This window comes from Pyrgilauda ruficollis, unplaced genomic scaffold, assembly GCF_017590135.1.
Source record: "Pyrgilauda ruficollis isolate IOZ18807 unplaced genomic scaffold, ASM1759013v1 scaffold347, whole genome shotgun sequence".
Taxonomy (NCBI): Eukaryota; Metazoa; Chordata; class Aves; order Passeriformes; family Passeridae; genus Pyrgilauda; species Pyrgilauda ruficollis.
The window spans coordinates 22,177-42,667 of NW_024524901.1; the positions used below are offsets into that span (position 1 = coordinate 22,177).

The window sequence follows — 20,491 nt, forward strand, 5'->3', positions numbered from 1 at the left end:
GAGCAGAGCTCACAGCACACTCACACTCAGAGCACACACTCAGAGCACACTCACACTCACACTCACAGCACACTCACAGCCCTGCAGAGCAGAGCTCACAGCACACTCAGAGCACACACACTCACACTCACAGCACACTCACACTCAGAGCACACACTCAGAGCACACACTCAGAGCACACACACACTCACACTCACACTCACAGCACACTCACAGCCCTGCAGAGCAGCAGCAGCTCTGGGCTCTGCACCCACAGGAGCTGCTGGCTCTGCTCGCTGCCCCTGCACACGCAGCTCAGCCCCACTGCAGGGGCTGCAGGAGCCTTCTGCTCCCCAGCCCAGCTCTGGGCACAGCTAACACAAGGGAAAAAGGTGTTTTCTTCAAGCAGCTGGTCTGTGCTAAGGCAGCAGCTAACAAGCCAATTTCTGGAACACAAACGGGGGCACACACACTGAGCTCCCATGAAAAATACAAATTTGTGAACGTGGCACATAAACTTCATGCATCCCTGGGGTAACCTTAAGCAACTCCCATTCAAACTGACTAGGAAATCAAATCAACATTCAAACACCACAGGAAACAATTCTACATTCAGCAGTGTAGCCAGTAATTCAAACTATTCCACACACAGCACCAGGGAATTGCCACTGCCACTTCAATAACTTATTTCTATGTATGCCACTGACTCCTACATACATCACCTCCCATGCTCCTTTTTAAAGCAGACTAAATGTGTCAAAACCTGTTTCCTGCTGCAAGACCAGGAGCAGGACAAGGGAATGCTTATGATGTATTTAGCTGCTGGTGTTAAATGATGAAATAATTTAATAGTGGAAAATTCAGCTCTGATTCTCTACAGAAGGACAATTTTCCAGAAGACACAGGTAACAATGCAAATCAGCAGAGATGAGCACATGCATTACAGCTTGTCAAGTTAAGTTTGCTGGGATGTTTGGTGGGGATTTTTCCAGTTCATTTTTGCTTGGATACTTTTAATAATGTGCTAAAATCACTGGATCACACAGATTTCTTCCTCCATGAATTTCCTCTGGGAGGAGAATAAAACAAGCTTGAAATAAAGCAGTTACCAGCAGTGAATCTCAGATTTCTGATTAATGCTCATGTGAGATTTCATGTCCAATTTCTCTCAAGCTTCAGGGAAAGCAAGGATATCAGACTCCTTCATCCAACTGCAGAATTAATTACAGAATTGCCATTCTTTCCTTCTTACTAAATCACATTTAGCATGCCCAATCCAATTAATTAGCATATCATACAGGTGCACACAGTTTTGGGTGTCTTTTTTCACTAAGCAGCAGCATTCAGAGTGGGATTTTTGGTTTTCTGTTGGGTTTCACAGGTGGGAAGTGATGAATGCAGGACGTAGCTGGGGCCTGGCCGGAGCCCGTGCCCAAGGGATTTACGGATCCTTGCCCCAGACAGGGTTCTGAGGAGGTTTTTGGGAGGCAGAGGGACAAAAGCAGCTCTGCAGGCCCTGGCACAGCCCGTGCCCACAGGAACGCAACACAAACACAGCCACTCACCTGAGCTCTGCAGCGTCAGTCCCGAGAGATCTTTAAAGAGAAGAGAGAAAAGGGGGCACAGGAATGGATTCAGAGATCTCACGACACCTTCAAACATTTATCAGCCCTTGAAAACCAGCACTGCAGACTCTACTGGTCAGACCCCTTCCACCAGGAGACCAGCCTGTCTGCTCAGCTACTCCCAGGACGCACAGCAACTGCAAGAGCCGCGTGCTAACCCGACACAAAGGCTCAAACAAAAGCCACAAACTCGCCCTTCACATCTGGAACAACGGCAAAACAGTAACTGCACCGAGAAAGGCAAGAGCATACGAGGGCAATCTATAATCAGATCATTAAAAGTTAATGTTTCTAACTCGGGCCTGCGTTTTCTACAGCCAGAAATGTTTCACATTTCGCCCCCAGTGCTGCGCTGTAACCCAAGGGAGTACTCACCAATGCCAGGCGACACGACGCGCTCATAATGGTAAGGGTTTACACAGACACTGTCACATTTTAAGTCAAAAGCATACTGACAATATTTAACATGCTTGAGTTCATTTTTATGAAGATCAGGCCACCTCCAGAGCCGGGCGTAAATCACATGAGGGAATCCCTTGCGGCCAGCCACCTGGAATGTCAGACAAAAGCTGATGGGGAAAGCAGCAGGGAGCTGCACTCCGCACAGCGAGGAGCACAAAGGGAAGGGGACAAACAGCACTACGCCCTCCCTCCATCACCAAAATTTATTGTAAAAAAAGGTGGTGTTCAGTTCCTGCACGGCTTCTGTGCCCAACAGAAACAAGTTTCTATTAGGGTTTTGCCACAGTTTAGTCAACACTGTGATTCTTAAGTAAGAAATACTGGATACAGAATGGCAGAAGCAGAACTTGTGCTCCAGGCACTAGGTACGGTCACCCTCCCCACTGTGGATGTGAAGGGGCTTTGCCCCAGAAGAGGAACAAGGTGCGAAGCTAGGAATTTACCATCAGGAATTTGCAAGCAGAAGGATGCCAATCCATAAATACAAATAAATAGATAAATGAATTTTTTAAATGCCTCTAGGGTAGACAGAGAGCTATCCAGCCACCACGCCATCTGCCCCGGGGCCAGGAGATGACAGCCCCAGGTGGACAGGGAGGGAGTCCTGTCCAGCCCCGGCCAATGCAGGTGCTCAGCTCAGCCCCCAGCGAGGGCCCAGGCAGGGAGCACGCTGCGGTCACTGCAGGGCAGCGCGGAGCTGAGCAGGGACCAGGCACACACAGCACCAGAGCCGGGCATGCGACGGGCCCTGCTGCGCCCCGCCGCACACTGCCAGCACCCGGGGCTGAGCACACACCCCGGGGCTGAGCACACACCCAGGGGCTGAGCACACACCCCGGGGCTGAGCACACACCCAGGGGATCAGCACACACAGGGGATCAGCAAACACACACCCAGGGGATCAGCACACACAGGGGATCAGCAAACACACACCCAGGGGATCAGCACACACAGGGGATCAGCAAACACACACCCAGGGGATCAGCACACACAGGGGATCAGCAAACACACACCCAGGGGATCAGCACACACAGGGGATCAGCAAACACACACCCAGGGGATCAGCACACACAGGGGATGCAGGGACAGAGCAGGGGCAGAGCAGGGACAGAGCAGGGACAGAGCAGGGACAGAGCAGGGACAGAGCCCCTCAGCAGTGCTCTGCTCCCTGTCGGGCAGCTCTCCAGGAGGAACTCGTCTGGCTTGCACTGGTACTGACCTGCAGCCTCCCGTCCAGCGTTCTCTGTATCGTAACACACTTGCTAGGGTGAGCTCCGTTTGTGGTTATAGCTGTAATCAAAGAATCCAATTCATCTTTTTTCTCCTTTAGCTTTTTAACTAAACTTTCAATTGCGCGCTTTGCGAAAGTTTCGCTCTCTCCACCTTGTCGATGGCACATCAAGCTGTGAACAATGCTCAGACAAGCATCATTACTTGTTGGTGTGTTAGTAATAGACATATTGTCCATTTGTCACAGCTTTTTCTTTCAGATCAAATGTCAGTTTTGGGGGCTGTTATGATTTTCAAGCTGATGAACAAGAGATGATCCAAGTTAAGTGTTAGATGTACTGTCTCTTGGTAAAACCTAGGAGGAAAAAATATCTACATTAGAATCGTTTTTAACAAATCGCAGATCATGTTTCTAAGGAAGTCTGTGGCTTTTTTTCTTCTTTTATTTTCAAGCTAAGTGCAGGATATTAAAAGCACATGAAAAAACTGCATTGCTTGTCCCATGACAGCTAAAACATGCCTAAGGGGCGGCCTGCACAGTTTTAGATGTAAGATTTATTCTTCCCCTAGTAACAATATTTAAATAAAGGTTACTGTTTATATGCGCAGTACGTGCATATAGAAAGGCAGGGATCCTTAGGTGAATCAGGAGAAGGAGAGCACTGATCTCCCGGGTTTCACCCCGGCAGGATGAAAGCCAGTGAGAACACGGGGTGGGAGCCCAGGGTGCTGATGTGCACAAGGCCCGAGCCGTGAGGAAGCACCGAGGCACACCAGGATCACCCCTCACCTTCAGCCAGCCCTGCCCACAGCCCAGCTGCCTCTCTCCTCACGCCAGCTCTGCTTCTCCTCGCTAACCAGAAAGGCAAAAACCGTACCTGGCCATTCCCTTAATACACATCTAGGTGGCTCAGGATCACGTGTGTCTTTGGATATGAAAACCCCAGCATTTGTCTTTTCTGGATCAAGACAGACCACCCAGAGCCACTCAGAAAATCCCCTTCCCACTTGTCTTCCTCAGAGGAGGAGCCCAGGGCTCCCAAAGAGCTGCTCTGGCTCTTCAGGCAACTCTGGCTCCACCTAATCACCAGCCAAGACATTTCCACAGGCTCTGGCTTCCCTAAAACACTGGCAACAAACACACAGAAGTGATTTTACCACGTTTTCTGGGTAAGCTCAAAACAGCAGCCTTTCTGAAAACTACCGCGTCATTCCCGACCGTGTAAATAAAATATATCTGATTTCAGAAGTTCAGGGAAAAACAAGCCTGTCACTTTATCTGAGGAGGAACACGTCCAGTCAGAGACCTGTTACTGCACTGGAATTTTCCATGTTATTAGAGGCACCGAAGTAGCAGCTATTTATTGGAAACAAATGCGTTGCACAAAAATAAGAGTGTGATGTTAATTTAGAAAGTTATGGCATCACACAGTGTGAACACATGGCTTCCCCCCTTGTAAAACGAATGCTGTTAGACAAATCCAGCACAATTTTAAAAGGAAACAGACTCTTCCTTATTTGATATTTTCTACAGTTTTAAATGGAATACATCACGCTTTGGTATACTTGAAAAAATACACGGTGAAAATCCTTCCCCCTCCCTCCCATATTCCAGCCTTTTCTTCTTTTGTAAGGATGCTTCTGCACATAATTTTTTCCCAAAGGAAAACAATTATCTCTAAATTTGAGTAGGATCATGGGTTTTACCTAGCTATTAAAATTTCTCCCTCTGTGCTGAGCTTTTTTTGTGCTTCAATTCAATAAGCTCCTTTCAAAAATCAAGCTTAAACTGCCAGTCATTCTCTATGGCAACTCACACTAATCTGTAAAAGCCTGTCAGCTAAAACAGAATAGAACATCTTTTTCCTTAAATACAGAACACCACCCCAGCTAGATATGCATAAGTAATCACAAATAAACCCTGATAAAGCTATTAGCTAAAGGAGCTTTAAATAAAGAGACGATTAAAATTAGACACGCAGCTTTATCTCCTACAGCCCCAAAACCATGAATGAGAATTCTGCTCGCCGGCTTTCAGAAGGTTCAGATCAAGCAAATAAGACCTTATTTAATCAGAACGATCTCCAGAAATGTTGAGTCACCCCTCAGCTGCCCCTGTGCTCAAGGGGAACTTCTGACTGCTCAGCACTTCTGAAAGGCGGGTCTCTGGCTCAGGACTGTGGGCGCTGCTGCTGCTGCTGTGTCCGTGCCAGAGCCGAGGGCGGAGGGCAGCGCGCACCAGCGCCGCCACACATTTCTCCAGAAGCACCGCTGTGTTTCGAGGGCAGGCCGAGTTTCCACGCTCCACAAACGTAGTTTCTCACAAACAGCTCGAGGAGCCCATCTTTAGCTCAGTCACACGTTGGAGAGGCGTCTCGGCACCTCCTCACTACGCTGGGCACAGAGAGAGGAACCAGCACACAAAAAAGGCAGAGCTAAGGTAAAGCACTAACAAGTGTTTCACAGAGTTACAGACCTGGCAACACCCAGGGTCAAGGGTTTTAAAGGTCTTTTCCAGCCTTAACAAGTCCATGATTCTGCGCTACATAAAATAGTTTGTTTCATTATCTAAGAAGAAACGAGTAAATTACAAAACAAGCAAACAACAACTAGAGTTCCAGGTAAGCTAAGCACCAGAACAAGAACCTCGGAAGGGAGGCAAATCCAAAAGACAAAAGAAGTTTAGATCGACAGGTAATTACAATCGCCTTTCAAACTTGTCTCTCTGAGAAGGATAACCAGCTGCTGACTGGAACTGCTCCCTGCCTGCAGGCAGACGCAGACCTGAACAAACTCCATCACTGCACACGCTGCCTCCCCACGGCAGCACAGAAATGCAGCCCGTGCAATAAAACGCAAGACACGAAGCAGCTGTCTAACTCTGGAAATGCAGCAGTGGTGGCCCACGCCTCACTGCAAGGCCTGTGGCTAACTCTGCCAGAAGCAGTTACCTGAACAACACAGAGGGATCCCAAAAGGGCGAGCCGCTCTCCCCGCACGCCGCCTTGCAGAACTGGAATCGCACACGGCTGACTTACCCACGGGGGAGAAGGAGCCCCCCGAGCTGCCAGGAGACTGCCCTCGCCCTACTTATACTTGTCTTAGGGGCAGGAATGCAAAACAGGCCCCGCGCCGACCCAGACCGTGCCACTGTTTTTGGATCAGCTGGGACACGCTCTCTCCAAACAGCGATTATCTTACTGCTGTGCCCAGATAACGGAGACAAGGCTTCGCACTCAGCATCCTCTGCACAAGCCGCGGGAGGGCATTCCCTCCTGCGGAAGCCAGGGGCTCCTGATCAGCCAGAGAACACCAGGCGACGCACAAAAAGCAGATGAAGGGATAAACAGTGCATTTATGGAACAGAAACCCAACATTCCACCTCGTGTGCCAGCACCTCCTCAGCCGCACCAGCAAGACAGCGCTACAGACTAGCACAGCCCAGAACAAAGTGCCAAAAAAACACGGGCAGGAAAAACACGGCTTCCAAACACTCCCAGCAACTCTTCAGGCAGCAAATTAAGTATTAAGAGATAGGATCACTTGGACAGCCTCGCTTGAGGCCCATGGGTCGCTGAGGTATGTTTCAGTTCGACGTTCTACAGAACAACAGGCAGACACACACACACAGAGCCTGAAGAAGGGGGTTTAGAAACAGAAAAAAGTCTTTCTGATTTTCATGGTTAGGAAAAAAAACTCATGTGGATTTCACTTCCTTGCCTTTATGGAGGTGTTACTACAGCTGTGCAGAAGCTCCTCTGAGGCATAAAGGGCAGGGGCTGCTAAAAGTCTCCAAAACCTTACTAAACCCCAGTCAAAGTGCTCTAGTCATTCAGCCATGCAAATTTTTAAACTCGGCTGAAAAACCCCTTCATCCAAACAATTCCCATTTTCAACACTGTGATCCAGCTGAGATCTGCCCTGGAGCTACAAACCCACACCCTTAAGAAACACTCACATCCTTTCCGACATGTTAAAAGCAACCTTAAAGTAATACTTTCACCACTGAGAAGCAGTTTCTCTTCCCCCTCGCCCCCCATGGAAGCCACACTTGGCAATTTGGGGCGAACCACCGAGCCCAAGGCAGCAAGCAGCAGCCGCAGCGGGCGGCGGGGATGGAGCTGGAGGCAGGCACAGCGCAGAGGAACCCCACGCCGGCAGTGCGCAGCCCCAGAGCCCCGCGCTCGCACAGCGGGGCCAGGCCAGCGGCAGCTGCGCGGGGATCGGGTTCACCAAGAAGCTCAGCCTAAAAATGCAGCAGCACAAACCCGATGGGTATTGCCTTCGGGGACGGGCAGGAGGCCTACGGCCCCTCCACCCCAGCACACGAGCCTCATTCCTCCACTTCCTACAGCAAAGCAGGGATTTCCCAATCGTGAGAACGCTTGGGAGCCTTCACTGCTCAGAGGGAGAATTACGTGAGAAGTCCTGTGACCTGGAGGGACCACCTAACACTTTGTTTGTCACAGCCAAGCTGCTGAATGCTGTGCTTAAGAAAAAAATAACACAAAATAAATAGCACAACTGGAAAAACAGCTCCTGCAGGCGTCCAGGCTGCAGTGGCCCTCTGTAAAGGTGTGAAGGAGAGCGGGAAGCAGCGCTGGGACAGACGCACGCAGGGTGCTGCAGGTGCAGGGGGCTGGGGAAGGCTGAGGAACACACCGGGGCAGCACACAGCACACACAGCGCGCAGCACCCACCACGGATTTGTGACTGTCACTGCTGAGTAAGAAATGCACAGACTCCCCAGAAGGCTGGCTGGCATAAAGCCTGGTCTTTACTCTGCATCCTCTGTTATACTTTGTTCCAATACAGACAGACCTGGTCGGTCAATTAATCAATACATTTCACCTGACTGGCTAATTAACAAGACACCTTCCTCATTAACAATCTTTGAGAAAAACAATAAAACAGAGAGTAGGAAAACACCACCTGCAGATTATTTACGATAATAAGCTATCATTATTTATCTTCAGCTCTCTAAAAGTCTCTCAGACTGATTCTGGTAAAACTTATCTCGTTTTCTCCCTCTCAGACCAGGCTGTCCCATCCACAGAGCCTGAGTGCACCCTTGTGATGGAAATCCAACCAGCCTGTGGAGTCAAAATCTAAAAGGGTTTTACACATGCTGCCGTGGCACGCCTGGGGCTCAGGAAGCCCTTGAGCAGCAAGGCAGAGAGAGAACTGTCCTCTTTTTGCACAAGCAGGCAGCCCGGTGTCCCCAGAGCACGCGAGTGACCATCGGCACAGGATCCCTGGCAGCCCCGTCCAAGTGCCCACAACGCAGACTGCCAAGGCGCCCTCTGACACAAACCAGCCCTCAGCCCAAGCAGTAAATCCTGGCAGGGGCTGGTGTCACCAGCAGGGATGGGCAGTGTGACAGACGTGACACCAGCCCGTGTGTCCCACGGCATTCCCCGGGTGCAGCTCCTGCAGTAAAGCAGTAAATCCTGGCAGGGGCTGGTGTCACCAGCAGGGATGGGCAGTGTGACAGATGTGACACCAGCCTGTGTGTCCCACGGCATTCCCCGGGTGCAGCTCCTGCAGTAAAGCAGTAAATCCTGGCAGGGGCTGGTGTCACCAGCAGGGATGGGCAGTGAGACAGGTGTGACAGCAGCCCGTGTGTCCCACGGCATTCCCCGGGTGCAGCTCCTGCAGTAAAGCAGTAAATCCTGGCAGGGGCTGGTGTCACCAGCAGGGATGGGCAGTGTGACAGATGTGACACCAGCCTGTGTGTCCCACGGCATTCCCCGGGTGCAGCTCCTGCAGTAAAGCAGTAAATCCTGGCAGGGGCTGGTGTCACCAGCAGGGATGGGCAGTGTGACAGACGTGACACCAGCCCGTGTGTCCCACGGCATTCCCCGGGTGCAGCTCCTGCCCTCACGCCTCGGTCCCCAGGCTGCAGAGGGCCTGACCGCTGCAGGTCTGCAGCAGAACGCCCTGCCCCAGCAGCCACCCTGCAGGGAACGCTGCTGCCGTGAGCTCCACAGAACGACTTCCACCAAGGCAAGGAAACACAGCCATGTACACGGTAACAAAGCGACAAGGACAGCCGCAGCCAGACCAACGGGAAGGATGTGGGGGATGTAATTCTGGGGAATGAATTAATGCAAAACACACCTGAAAGAACAAAACTGCATCTCCAAGCTGCAACCACGAAAGCGATTTTTGGGAAAGTGTATCTAAGGAAAAAGAAGAATTGCTTGCTTGAAGCTGCCAGTGATGCTCTGGGAGTGTGATTCATGAGTAAGAGCCATCGCAGGCAGATCTCCAGCATTCTGATACCAGGCAGTAACGCGACACTAACGAACTGGCTAATTAGAATAGCGTGCACATTGACGTCCTGCTAGAACATTTCACACGAGAAAGGCTCCTGCATCAGCTGCTGTCTCCAGAATTAGACAAACACAAAGATGCCAGGAATACACTTGATGGCTTTTAACCACCAGAACATTATTATGCAGTTTTGCTGTTTAATAATGCAAGGGCAGAAGTTTTATGATAAACACGATAGGGGAAAATCCATAAACCAATAAAACAAAAAGCAGCTCGTGATTTGATGAAGATATGAGTAAGTGATTCAACTGCAGATACTTTCCAGCACATTAGATTATTATCTACTTGCCCCACGGGTGAACAGCAGCAAAATGCTTGTAGACGTGAGAACAATTAGCATTAAAGAGCAGGGAAGGAGCACTGAGAAGGCACCACGCTGCCCCTGCTCTGTGCAGCAGAGCTAACAGTGCCCAGAACACTATTTTTGAGCGTGCATCTGAATCATCAGTATCAATTCTCCTCACCTCTCTGGCAGCTGCTACCGAAATTTAAGACACACGGCAGCAGAACACTGGAGAACTGGAGAAGAGCTTGAAGAAAACGCTGAGTGGCAGCAGTTTTGTGTTGACACAAACTCACGTTTGAGAAGCCGGAGCAGCCCTCTCCCCATGGGAGAGGCTGGTGTGAGTGGGTGCCCAGGAGCAGCTCTGGGCATGTTTGCTCCTCCCAGCTCCCACCTGTGCATCCAGCCCGGTCCAGAAGCACTTCCCAAGTGCCCCAGACTGAGGGTGCAGAGGGAGCAAAGCTCCCTCGGGGCTCTGCCTCTTGTTGGAGGAACTGACACCACGGTAACCCCACTCCAAACCCCTCCGAGGGCACGGGAAAAGCTAACTCTGCAGTAAGGGCGGGACTGCACCATGTGTTTTAAACCCCAGGAAGTTCCACTCTACACATTTCTCTGCTCCTTCTGATTTTTGAGAAAACACACGGCTGAAAAACAACTGCTCCTTTCAGTACAGGCCTCTGTGTGGTCAGAGCAGGAAGATCTGCACACTGCAGTACATGACCTCCTCTGTCACTCGAGCCACACAGCTCAGCCCGGGGACATTCCCTGTGTCCCACCCTGCACCGGGACACAGCTCAGCCCGGGGACATTCCCTGTGTCCCTGCACCGGGACACAGCTCAGCCCGGGGACATTCCCTGTGTCCCACCCTGCACCGGGACACAGCTCAGCCCTGGGGACATTCCCTGTGTCCCACCCTGCATCGGGACACAGCTCAGCCCTGGGGACATTCCCTGTGTCCCACCCTGCACCGGGACACAGCTCAGCCCTGGGACATTCCCCGTGTCCCACCCTGCACCGGGACACAGCTCAGCCCGGGGACATTCCCTGTGTCCCTGCACCGGGACACAGCTCAGCCCGGGGACAGCCCCCGTGTCCCACCCTGCACCACGGGGAGCAGGAGATGAAATCCTGGGAAAGGCCAGGCGCAGGGAGCAGAGGTGTGGAATTCCTCCTGGTGGAATGACAGAGCACACCCGGTCCCGGAGGATCCTGCAGGGCCCCCTCCTCTTGGGGAGGCTTCTGCCCACAGTGGTTGGTCAAAGCCTCATACAGAGGAGCCCTGCCTGCCCAGGAGTGCTGTGATTCCCACAGCCCAGCAAGAGGTGAGCTAGATAACATCTGCTCTCTACAGCAATCTGCACAGGGATTGTGTTCTCTGCCTTTGCTAGGGCTCAACAAAAACTCACCTCTAGGCACAGCGGGAAAATTCCAGCCCTGACCAAAAGTACAGTTTTTCAGGAGGTTAACAGCAGAGAGAAACAGAGCTCTAAAATCCCTGCAGGACCTAACAGCAGCTCCTGGCCAGGATCGGCTCTCAGCCCCTTTGTCCTCCCCAAGCCAGTCGAGTCCTCTCAAAGCTCACATCCCCATTGTGCCAGCCCAGCCTGAATGCATTATGTAAAGAGCTATCTACTTAAAAACGGAATTCTAATCAGCGTGAGGCACTCGGTGCTTCTCCCTGGGCCTCAGCTCTTTGAAATAAAGTTCCTGAATCAATATTAAACATGCGTGCTGATGCAACAAGCAAATCCAGAGAGGTTCATGAATGCGGAGTGGGAAGAAACTCCTCGCAGTCACAGGGAAAGGGCAGGGCCGGGAGGACAAGTGTCACTTCAAGGTGTCCCTGGGGCAGGACAGGCCCGGGTGAAGGGCTGTGCCCTGTGTCAGGCTCCTGGAGGGGCTGGGAAAAGAGCTGCAGCCCAGGAGCCTCAGCCTGGGAGGGGACAGGAGCCCTGAGCAGGGACAGGAGCTATGAGCTGGGACAGGAGTCCTGAGATGGGACAGGAGCTCTGAGCTGGGACAGGAGCCCTGAGCAGGGACAGGAGCCCTGAGCTGGGACAGGAGCCCTGAGCTGGGACAGGAGCTCTGAGCAGGGACAGGAGCTCTGAGCTGGGACAGGAGCTCTGAGATGGGACAGGAGCTCTGAGATGGGACAGGAGCTCTGAGCTGGGACAGGAGCCCTGAGCTGGGACAGGAGCGTGTCCCACCCTGCACCGGGACACAGCTCAGCCCTGGGACATTCCCCGTGTCCCACCCTGCACCGGGACACAGCTCAGCCCGGGGACATTCCCTGTGTCCCACCCTGCACCGGGACACAGCTCAGCCCGGGGACATTCCCTGTGTCCCACCCTGCACCGGGACACAGCTCAGCCCGGGGACATTCCCTGTGTCCCACCCTGCACCGGGACACAGCTCAGCCCTGGGGACATTCCCTGTGTCCCACCCTGCATCGGGACACAGCTCAGCCCTGGGGACATTCCCTGTGTCCCACCCTGCACCGGGACACAGCTCAGCCCTGGGACATTCCCCGTGTCCCACCCTGCACCGGGACACAGCTCAGCCCGGGGACATTCCCTGTGTCCCACCCTGCACCGGGACACAGCTCAGCCCGGGGACATTCCCTGTGTCCCACCCTGCACCGGGACACAGCTCAGCCCGGGGACATTCCCTGTGTCCCACCCTGCACCGGGACACAGCTCAGCCCTGGGGACATTCCCTGTGTCCCACCCTGCATCGGGACACAGCTCAGCCCTGGGGACATTCCCTGTGTCCCACCCTGCACCGGGACACAGCTCAGCCCTGGGACATTCCCCGTGTCCCACCCTGCACCGGGACACAGCTCAGCCCGGGGACATTCCCTGTGTCCCACCCTGCACCGGGACACAGCTCAGCCCGGGGACATTCCCTGTGTCCCACCCTGCACCGGGACACAGCTCAGCCCGGGGACATTCCCTGTGTCCCACCCTGCACCGGGACACAGCTCAGCCCTGGGGACATTCCCTGTGTCCCACCCTGCATCGGGACACAGCTCAGCCCTGGGGACATTCCCTGTGTCCCACCCTGCACCGGGACACAGCTCAGCCCTGGGACATTCCCCGTGTCCCACCCTGCACCGGGACACAGCTCAGCCCGGGGACATTCCCTGTGTCCCACCCTGCACCGGGACACAGCTCAGCCCGGGGACATTCCCTGTGTCCCACCCTGCACCGGGACACAGCTCAGCCCGGGGACATTCCCTGTGTCCCACCCTGCACCGGGACACAGCTCAGCCCTGGGGACATTCCCTGTGTCCCACCCTGCATCGGGACACAGCTCAGCCCTGGGGACATTCCCTGTGTCCCACCCTGCACCGGGACACAGCTCAGCCCTGGGACATTCCCCGTGTCCCACCCTGCACCGGGACACAGCTCAGCCCGGGGACATTCCCTGTGTCCCACCCTGCACCGGGACACAGCTCAGCCCGGGGACATTCCCTGTGTCCCACCCTGCACCGGGACACAGCTCAGCCCGGGGACATTCCCTGTGTCCCACCCTGCACCGGGACACAGCTCAGCCCTGGGGACATTCCCTGTGTCCCACCCTGCATCGGGACACAGCTCAGCCCTGGGGACATTCCCTGTGTCCCACCCTGCACCGGGACACAGCTCAGCCCTGGGACATTCCCCGTGTCCCACCCTGCACCGGGACACAGCTCAGCCCGGGGACATTCCCTGTGTCCCACCCTGCACCGGGACACAGCTCAGCCCGGGGACATTCCCTGTGTCCCACCCTGCACCGGGACACAGCTCAGCCCGGGGACATTCCCTGTGTCCCACCCTGCACCGGGACACAGCTCAGCCCTGGGGACATTCCCTGTGTCCCACCCTGCATCGGGACACAGCTCAGCCCTGGGGACATTCCCTGTGTCCCACCCTGCACCGGGACACAGCTCAGCCCTGGGACATTCCCCGTGTCCCACCCTGCACCGGGACACAGCTCAGCCCGGGGACATTCCCTGTGTCCCACCCTGCACCGGGACACAGCTCAGCCCGGGGACATTCCCTGTGTCCCACCCTGCACCGGGACACAGCTCAGCCCGGGGACATTCCCTGTGTCCCACCCTGCACCGGGACACAGCTCAGCCCTGGGGACATTCCCTGTGTCCCACCCTGCATCGGGACACAGCTCAGCCCTGGGGACATTCCCTGTGTCCCACCCTGCACCGGGACACAGCTCAGCCCTGGGACATTCCCCGTGTCCCACCCTGCACCGGGACACAGCTCAGCCCGGGGACATTCCCTGTGTCCCACCCTGCACCGGGACACAGCTCAGCCCGGGGACATTCCCTGTGTCCCACCCTGCACCGGGACACAGCTCAGCCCGGGGACATTCCCTGTGTCCCACCCTGCACCGGGACACAGCTCAGCCCTGGGGACATTCCCTGTGTCCCACCCTGCATCGGGACACAGCTCAGCCCTGGGGACATTCCCTGTGTCCCACCCTGCACCGGGACACAGCTCAGCCCTGGGACATTCCCCGTGTCCCACCCTGCACCGGGACACAGCTCAGCCCGGGGACATTCCCTGTGTCCCACCCTGCACCGGGACACAGCTCAGCCCGGGGACATTCCCTGTGTCCCACCCTGCACCGGGACACAGCTCAGCCCGGGGACATTCCCTGTGTCCCACCCTGCACCGGGACACAGCTCAGCCCTGGGGACATTCCCTGTGTCCCACCCTGCATCGGGACACAGCTCAGCCCTGGGGACATTCCCTGTGTCCCACCCTGCACCGGGACACAGCTCAGCCCTGGGACATTCCCCGTGTCCCACCCTGCACCGGGACACAGCTCAGCCCGGGGACATTCCCTGTGTCCCACCCTGCACCGGGACACAGCTCAGCCCGGGGACATTCCCTGTGTCCCACCCTGCACCGGGACACAGCTCAGCCCGGGGACATTCCCTGTGTCCCACCCTGCACCGGGACACAGCTCAGCCCTGGGGACATTCCCTGTGTCCCACCCTGCATCGGGACACAGCTCAGCCCTGGGGACATTCCCTGTGTCCCACCCTGCACCGGGACACAGCTCAGCCCTGGGACATTCCCCGTGTCCCACCCTGCACCGGGACACAGCTCAGCCCGGGGACATTCCCTGTGTCCCTGCACCGGGACACAGCTCAGCCCGGGGACATTCCCTGTGTCCCTGCACCGGGACACAGCTCAGCCCGGGGACATTCCCTGTGTCCCACCCTGCACCGGGACACAGCTCAGCCCGGGGACATTCCCTGTGTCCCACCCTGCACCGGGACACAGCTCAGCCCTGGGGACATTCCCTGTGTCCCACCCTGCATCGGGACACAGCTCAGCCCTGGGGACATTCCCTGTGTCCCACCCTGCACCGGGACACAGCTCAGCCCTGGGACATTCCCCGTGTCCCACCCTGCACCGGGACACAGCTCAGCCCGGGGACAGCCCCCGTGTCCCACCCTGCACCACGGGGAGCAGGAGATGAAATCCTGGGAAAGGCCAGGCGCAGGGAGCAGAGGTGTGGAATTCCTCCTGGTGGAATGACAGAGCACACCCGGTCCCGGAGGATCCTGCAGGGCCCCCTCCTCTTGGGGAGGCTTCTGCCCACAGTGGTTGGTCAAAGCCTCATACAGAGGAGCCCTGCCTGCCCAGGAGTGCTGTGATTCCCACAGCCCAGCAAGAGGTGAGCTAGATAACATCTGCTCTCTACAGCAATCTGCACAGGGATTGTGTTCTCTGCCTTTGCTAGGGCTCAACAAAAACTCACCTCTAGGCACAGCGGGAAAATTCCAGCCCTGACCAAAAGTACAGTTTTTCAGGAGGTTAACAGCAGAGAGAAACAGAGCTCTAAAATCCCTGCAGGACCTAACAGCAGCTCCTGGCCAGGATCTGCTCTCAGCACCTTTGTTCTCACCAAGCCAGTCGAGTCCTCTCAAAGCTCACATCCCCATTGTGCCAGCCCAGCCTGAATGCATTATGTAAAGAGCTATCTACTTAAAAACGGAATTCTAATCAGCGTGAGGCACTCGGTGCTTCTCCCTGGGCCTCAGCTCTTTGAAATAAAGTTCCTGAATCAATATTAAACATGCGTGCTGATGCAACAAGCAAATCCAGAGAGGTTCATGAATGCGGAGTGGGAAGAAACTCCTCGCAGTCACAGGGAAAGGGCAGGGCCGGGAGGACAAGTGTCACTTCAAGGTGTCCCTGGGGCAGGACAGGCCCGGGTGAAGGGCTGTGCCCTGTGTCAGGCTCCTGGAGGGGCTGGGAAAAGAGCTGCAGCCCAGGAGCCTCAGCCTGGGAGGGGACAGGAGCCCTGAGCAGGGACAGGAGCTATGAGCTGGGACAGGAGTCCTGAGATGGGACAGGAGCTCTGAGCTGGGACAGGAGCTCTGAGCAGGGACAGGAGCCCCCCTGAGCTGCCCGCTGGCCGGGGCAGGGCGCTCGGCCCCGGCCCGGCTGAAGCGCTGGTGAGAGCAGGCGCTGCGAGGTGCCCGCAGCACTGGCTCTGGGCTCTAACAAGACACCATCCCGCGCGGGGTCACCCCCTGCTCCAGGCACCAGCCGCGGCACGACCTCCGAGCCCCGCGGGCGGCCGAGGCCGCGGGCACGCAGCGCAGCCCAGGGAGCGCTCAGCGATTAACACAGGCCGAGCGCAGCCTGCGCCGCCCGGAGCGCCAGCAGCACGGCTCTCCGCACCCCGCAGGCGATGGCACACGCCAGGGGACCGGGGAGCCCCCACCGAACCACGGCGGGGCTCGTCCGGCCTGCGGGACGGAGTGCGGGCAGCGCGGCGATGCTCGGCCGCGCCAGGACAGCTGCCCAGCGTCTAAAACGTAAGACTAAAAAGTTTGGTAGGGGGAGGGGGGGGGGGTTCCCGTGCTTTTCTCGCCGAGGAAAAGCGAGGAAGTGGGAAAGGGGACAGGGAGGAGGTGATGAAGGGACGGGAGGGGGGTGGGGATGAGACCAGGGTCAGGGGGGCCATGAAGGAGGGAGGGAGCCCGGGAAGGAGGGGAAGGGAGCGGGGGAGGAGCCCGGCAAGAGGCCGGGAAGGAGCCCGGCGAGGTGGGAAGTGGCCGGGGAAGCGGCCGGCAAGGGCCGGAGAAGGAGCCCGGGAGGGATCGCAGCGGGCGGGCGGGAGCGGGGAGCGGATGTTACCTGGGCCCGTCCGGGCGCGACAAACCTTTAAAGGAGCATCCAGTCCAACCCCCTGCCACAGACAATAACACCTCCCACTTGATGATGTTGTTCTAAGTCCTATCCAGCCTGGCTTTGGGCACTGCCAGGGATCCAGGGGCAGCCCCAGCTGCTCTGGGCACCCTGTGCCAGGGCCTGCCCACCCTGCCAGCCAGCAATTCCTGCCCAAGATGCCAAAATCTGTGCCTGCCCTGTGGCAGTGGCAGCCATTGCCTGTGTGCTGTCCCTGCAGGCCTTGTCCCCAGTCCCTGTGCAGCTCTCCTGGAGCCCCTGGAGGCCCTGGCAGGGGCTCTGAGGTGTCCCTGGAGCCTTCTCTTGTGCAGGGGAACAGCCCCCGCTGGGCCAGGCTGGCTCCAGAGCAGAGGGGCTCCAGCCCTGGCAGCATCTCCGTGCCTCCTCTGCACTGGCTGCAGCAGCTCCACGTCCTTGTGCTGCTGGAGCCAGGGCTGGGGCAGCTCTGCAGGTGGGCTCTCACCTGAGCCCAGGGCACAGGGGCAGAATCCCCCCTGCCCTGCTGCCCACGCTGGGGATCAGCGTGGATCCCAGGAGCCCGGCAGCCACAGCCCTGCACGCTGCGCTGCCTCCCCTCTCACGGCTCCTCACCCGGCACAAGCGAGCTCCCCGAAGCAGCTCAGCTGGAAAGGAAAAGGTATTTCAGAGCTACAGTGTTCCACCTTCCTGCCCATTTGAATACAAAACAGAATGGAAAGAGCTGTGCAAAGTACCTTGTCCGCTGGAAAACGCAACGTATTTTTGCTGAATATAAGGGGATTTTGGCAAGGCGTTGGTGTGCTGTCACAGCCACTCCAATAGGAACCAAGAATAATGGGAATGAAAAAAATTTGTTATATCGCCCCATCTAAATTTGCTGCTCACACTATTTAGTAATTTACAGTCACTTCCATGTCCTGAAGACCTTCCCCTGAAAAGCAATATATAATACTCCTACATGTGCCACCTCCTCCTGGGCAGGTGTCATTGAAGCCTCCCGTGTTTCTGTAAATCTGGAGTAACTCAGGAGGGAGACGGGCGCTGCAGCCCCGGGCAGTGTCCCAGGCCATGGCACTACTGCCGGACACACACAGAGCAGCGGATTACAGAGCCTAATTAAGCTGTTAATGAGCACAGAGCCACGGAGGGAGAACCCCAAACGAACATCGCCGCACTGCCCGGTGGATGTGGGCTAAAGGCAGCCTCGGGAGAGCACAGGAGCGTGCTGAGCAGCCGGGGACAGGGCTTTGTGTCCCCAGCACGGCAGGGCCAGGCTGCAGCACCGCTGTCACACCGAGCCCGAGCAGCCCGGCCCGTGTCCCCCCGAGCTGTCAGCGCATCTGCGGCTGCCGGGCGCCCACAGCCGCGGCCCCCAGCCCGCCGATCTAACTCCTGCCGCCCACGCTGCCCGTCCGTGCTAATGGTCATTGTTATGAATAAAAAGTTACCTATTTTTGTTTAAGATTACAGAGCTAAAACCGGTTGGACCAATTGCTGTCAAATTAGCTCCATTGTTAAAGAGTTCTTATCTAATTGCCCATCAATGGTTGGTGATTTAGCCATTGTACTCCCAGGGCTTGCCCTGGAGCTACACCTGGACAGGCCTGCCCATTTATTTCATAAAGTGTTGGTGTTGCATTAGCAGCTGCCCCCTGCGCCAAACCACGGATTTCGGGGAGACCCGGGCCAGTCCTGCCACCTCGCCAGAGCACACATTTCTGGAACCAGACCTCCCCGGGTAAATAATTAATGTGCTGCTCCTTACGAACAAACATAACTCAGTCAGGGAAGCTGTTTTTAAAGTCTGTTAAACAAAAATACAACAACAACCAAAAAAAAAAAAAAACCCCACCCAAAACAAAAAACCCAAAATGAACAAAAAAAAAGCCAAAAAAAACCCCCAAAATCCTACCAATTAAAAAAAAAAAATACAACACAGCAAAACACCCAAACCAAAAACCAAAACCGAAACCAACAAAAACCCCCAAAACAAACCCCAAACCAACCAACCAAACAAAGAAACACCAAGCCCCCACCAAACAAACAAACAAACAAACGCAGAAAGCGAAGGCCGTGTTTATTTCTCTGCACTGGCAGCTGCAGAGTCCCCCCTGGGCCGGGGCAGCGGCTGACACCAAGGCTGGGACACCCTCGGCTGCATTTCCCAGCTGGATTTCCCTTCCCAGCCGGATTTAGCTGGGCTCTCCGTGCTCCTCTCAGAGCACAGCCGTATTCCCGGTATTCCCGGTATTCCTGTGCTCCAAGGAACCCCTCTGCACATTCCCGAGGGACGTTCACCTCCCTGGGGCCCAGGGCCCCTCCTGCCCCAGGAACATCCCTGTAGCCATGATATTTTATTAAAAATCCTTTCCTAGGACTTTTCCCCTCCTGAGGAGCTGGGAGCCTCAGGAAAGAAATGTAAACAATAACTAAACAATAATTATTTGCTGCTGTGGAATGCAACAGGTGCATCTTCCACTGGTCCATGTGGATTGTTTTTAATTGATGACCAGTCACAGACACCTGTGCCGAGGCTGTGAGCAGTCACAGGATTTTGTTATGCATTCTATTCTATTCTATTCTATTCTATTCTATTCTATTCTATTCTATTCTATTCTATTCTATTCTATTCTATTCTATTCTATTCCTGTTCTTTGTAGCCTTCTGATCATCTTTTCTCTCTGCTCTTTTAGTATAGTTTTAATGTAGTATTTTAGTATAATATATAATAAATCAGCCTCCCGAAATGGAGTCAAGCCTCGTGTCTCCACACACAGAGTGTTCACCTCAGCACATCCCTGCTCTCACAAAACTCTGGCTGCCTCCCCCTTCCTCCTTCCCACAGCTTCTTCTGCAGTTTTAGCAGTCCTTCCGCTGGTAACAGCTAAAAAAGGAACCAAACCTAGGGGAACTCTTCCAGGAAGGCAGAAGGATGTTTAAAATTAGTTACTTGGAGCTTAAAAATTATTTCAGAAGCTCTTCCTTCACACAGCCAGAACTTGTTAAAACTCCCCCATGGTCCAGAGCAGAGTCCTTGTCTGCTGTCAGGGAAACTCTCGGGCACATCTGTTTGTTGCAAAGGAATTTTGCCCTCTGGTAACCAACAGATGATTAATGGAAAGATAAACTCCTTGAGAACATGGGCAATTTATGGTCCAAACCTTTCCTGAGCGGCACACGTGCTCCGGTTAATTTAATTCGGGTTTCATTAGCAGTCGGAATTGCGCGGTAATTTGGTGTCCAGACTTCCAGGAGAGTGGAGCACGGGTCTGCTGGAAAAGAGGCAACTGCAGCTCGTTCTCAAGCGCTGAAATGCACTAAATGGAAAGCACAGAAGTTTCACATAACCCCGCACTGAGTGTGCTCTGGCTCACTGCCGTGC

The 20,491-nt window shown here is 55.1% G+C and overlaps 1 protein-coding gene across 3 annotated transcripts in view; it reads right to left on the bottom strand.

The window, feature by feature from the left end:
- SMAD4 (SMAD family member 4) overlaps positions 1 to 17,100 on the bottom strand; it is a 33,639-nt gene extending 16,539 nt beyond the window's left edge. Inside the window, exons 1-4 of one of the 3 annotated variants that reach the window (XM_041475264.1) lie at positions 17,080 to 17,100; positions 3,286 to 3,651; positions 1,980 to 2,154; positions 1,545 to 1,574 (exon numbers count right to left, since the gene is read on the bottom strand). In XM_041475264.1, coding sequence (XP_041331198.1) covers positions 1,545 to 1,574; positions 1,980 to 2,154; positions 3,286 to 3,534 — 454 coding nt within the window. In that variant the 5' untranslated portion in view covers positions 3,535 to 3,651; positions 17,080 to 17,100. Of the gene's footprint in view, positions 1 to 1,544; positions 1,575 to 1,979; positions 2,155 to 3,285; positions 3,652 to 6,247; positions 6,264 to 17,079 lie in introns of those variants that run through there. The other 2 variants (XM_041475267.1, XM_041475266.1) reach the window with 2 other exon arrangements.
- Positions 17,101 to 20,491: the final 3,391 nt, after the last annotated feature.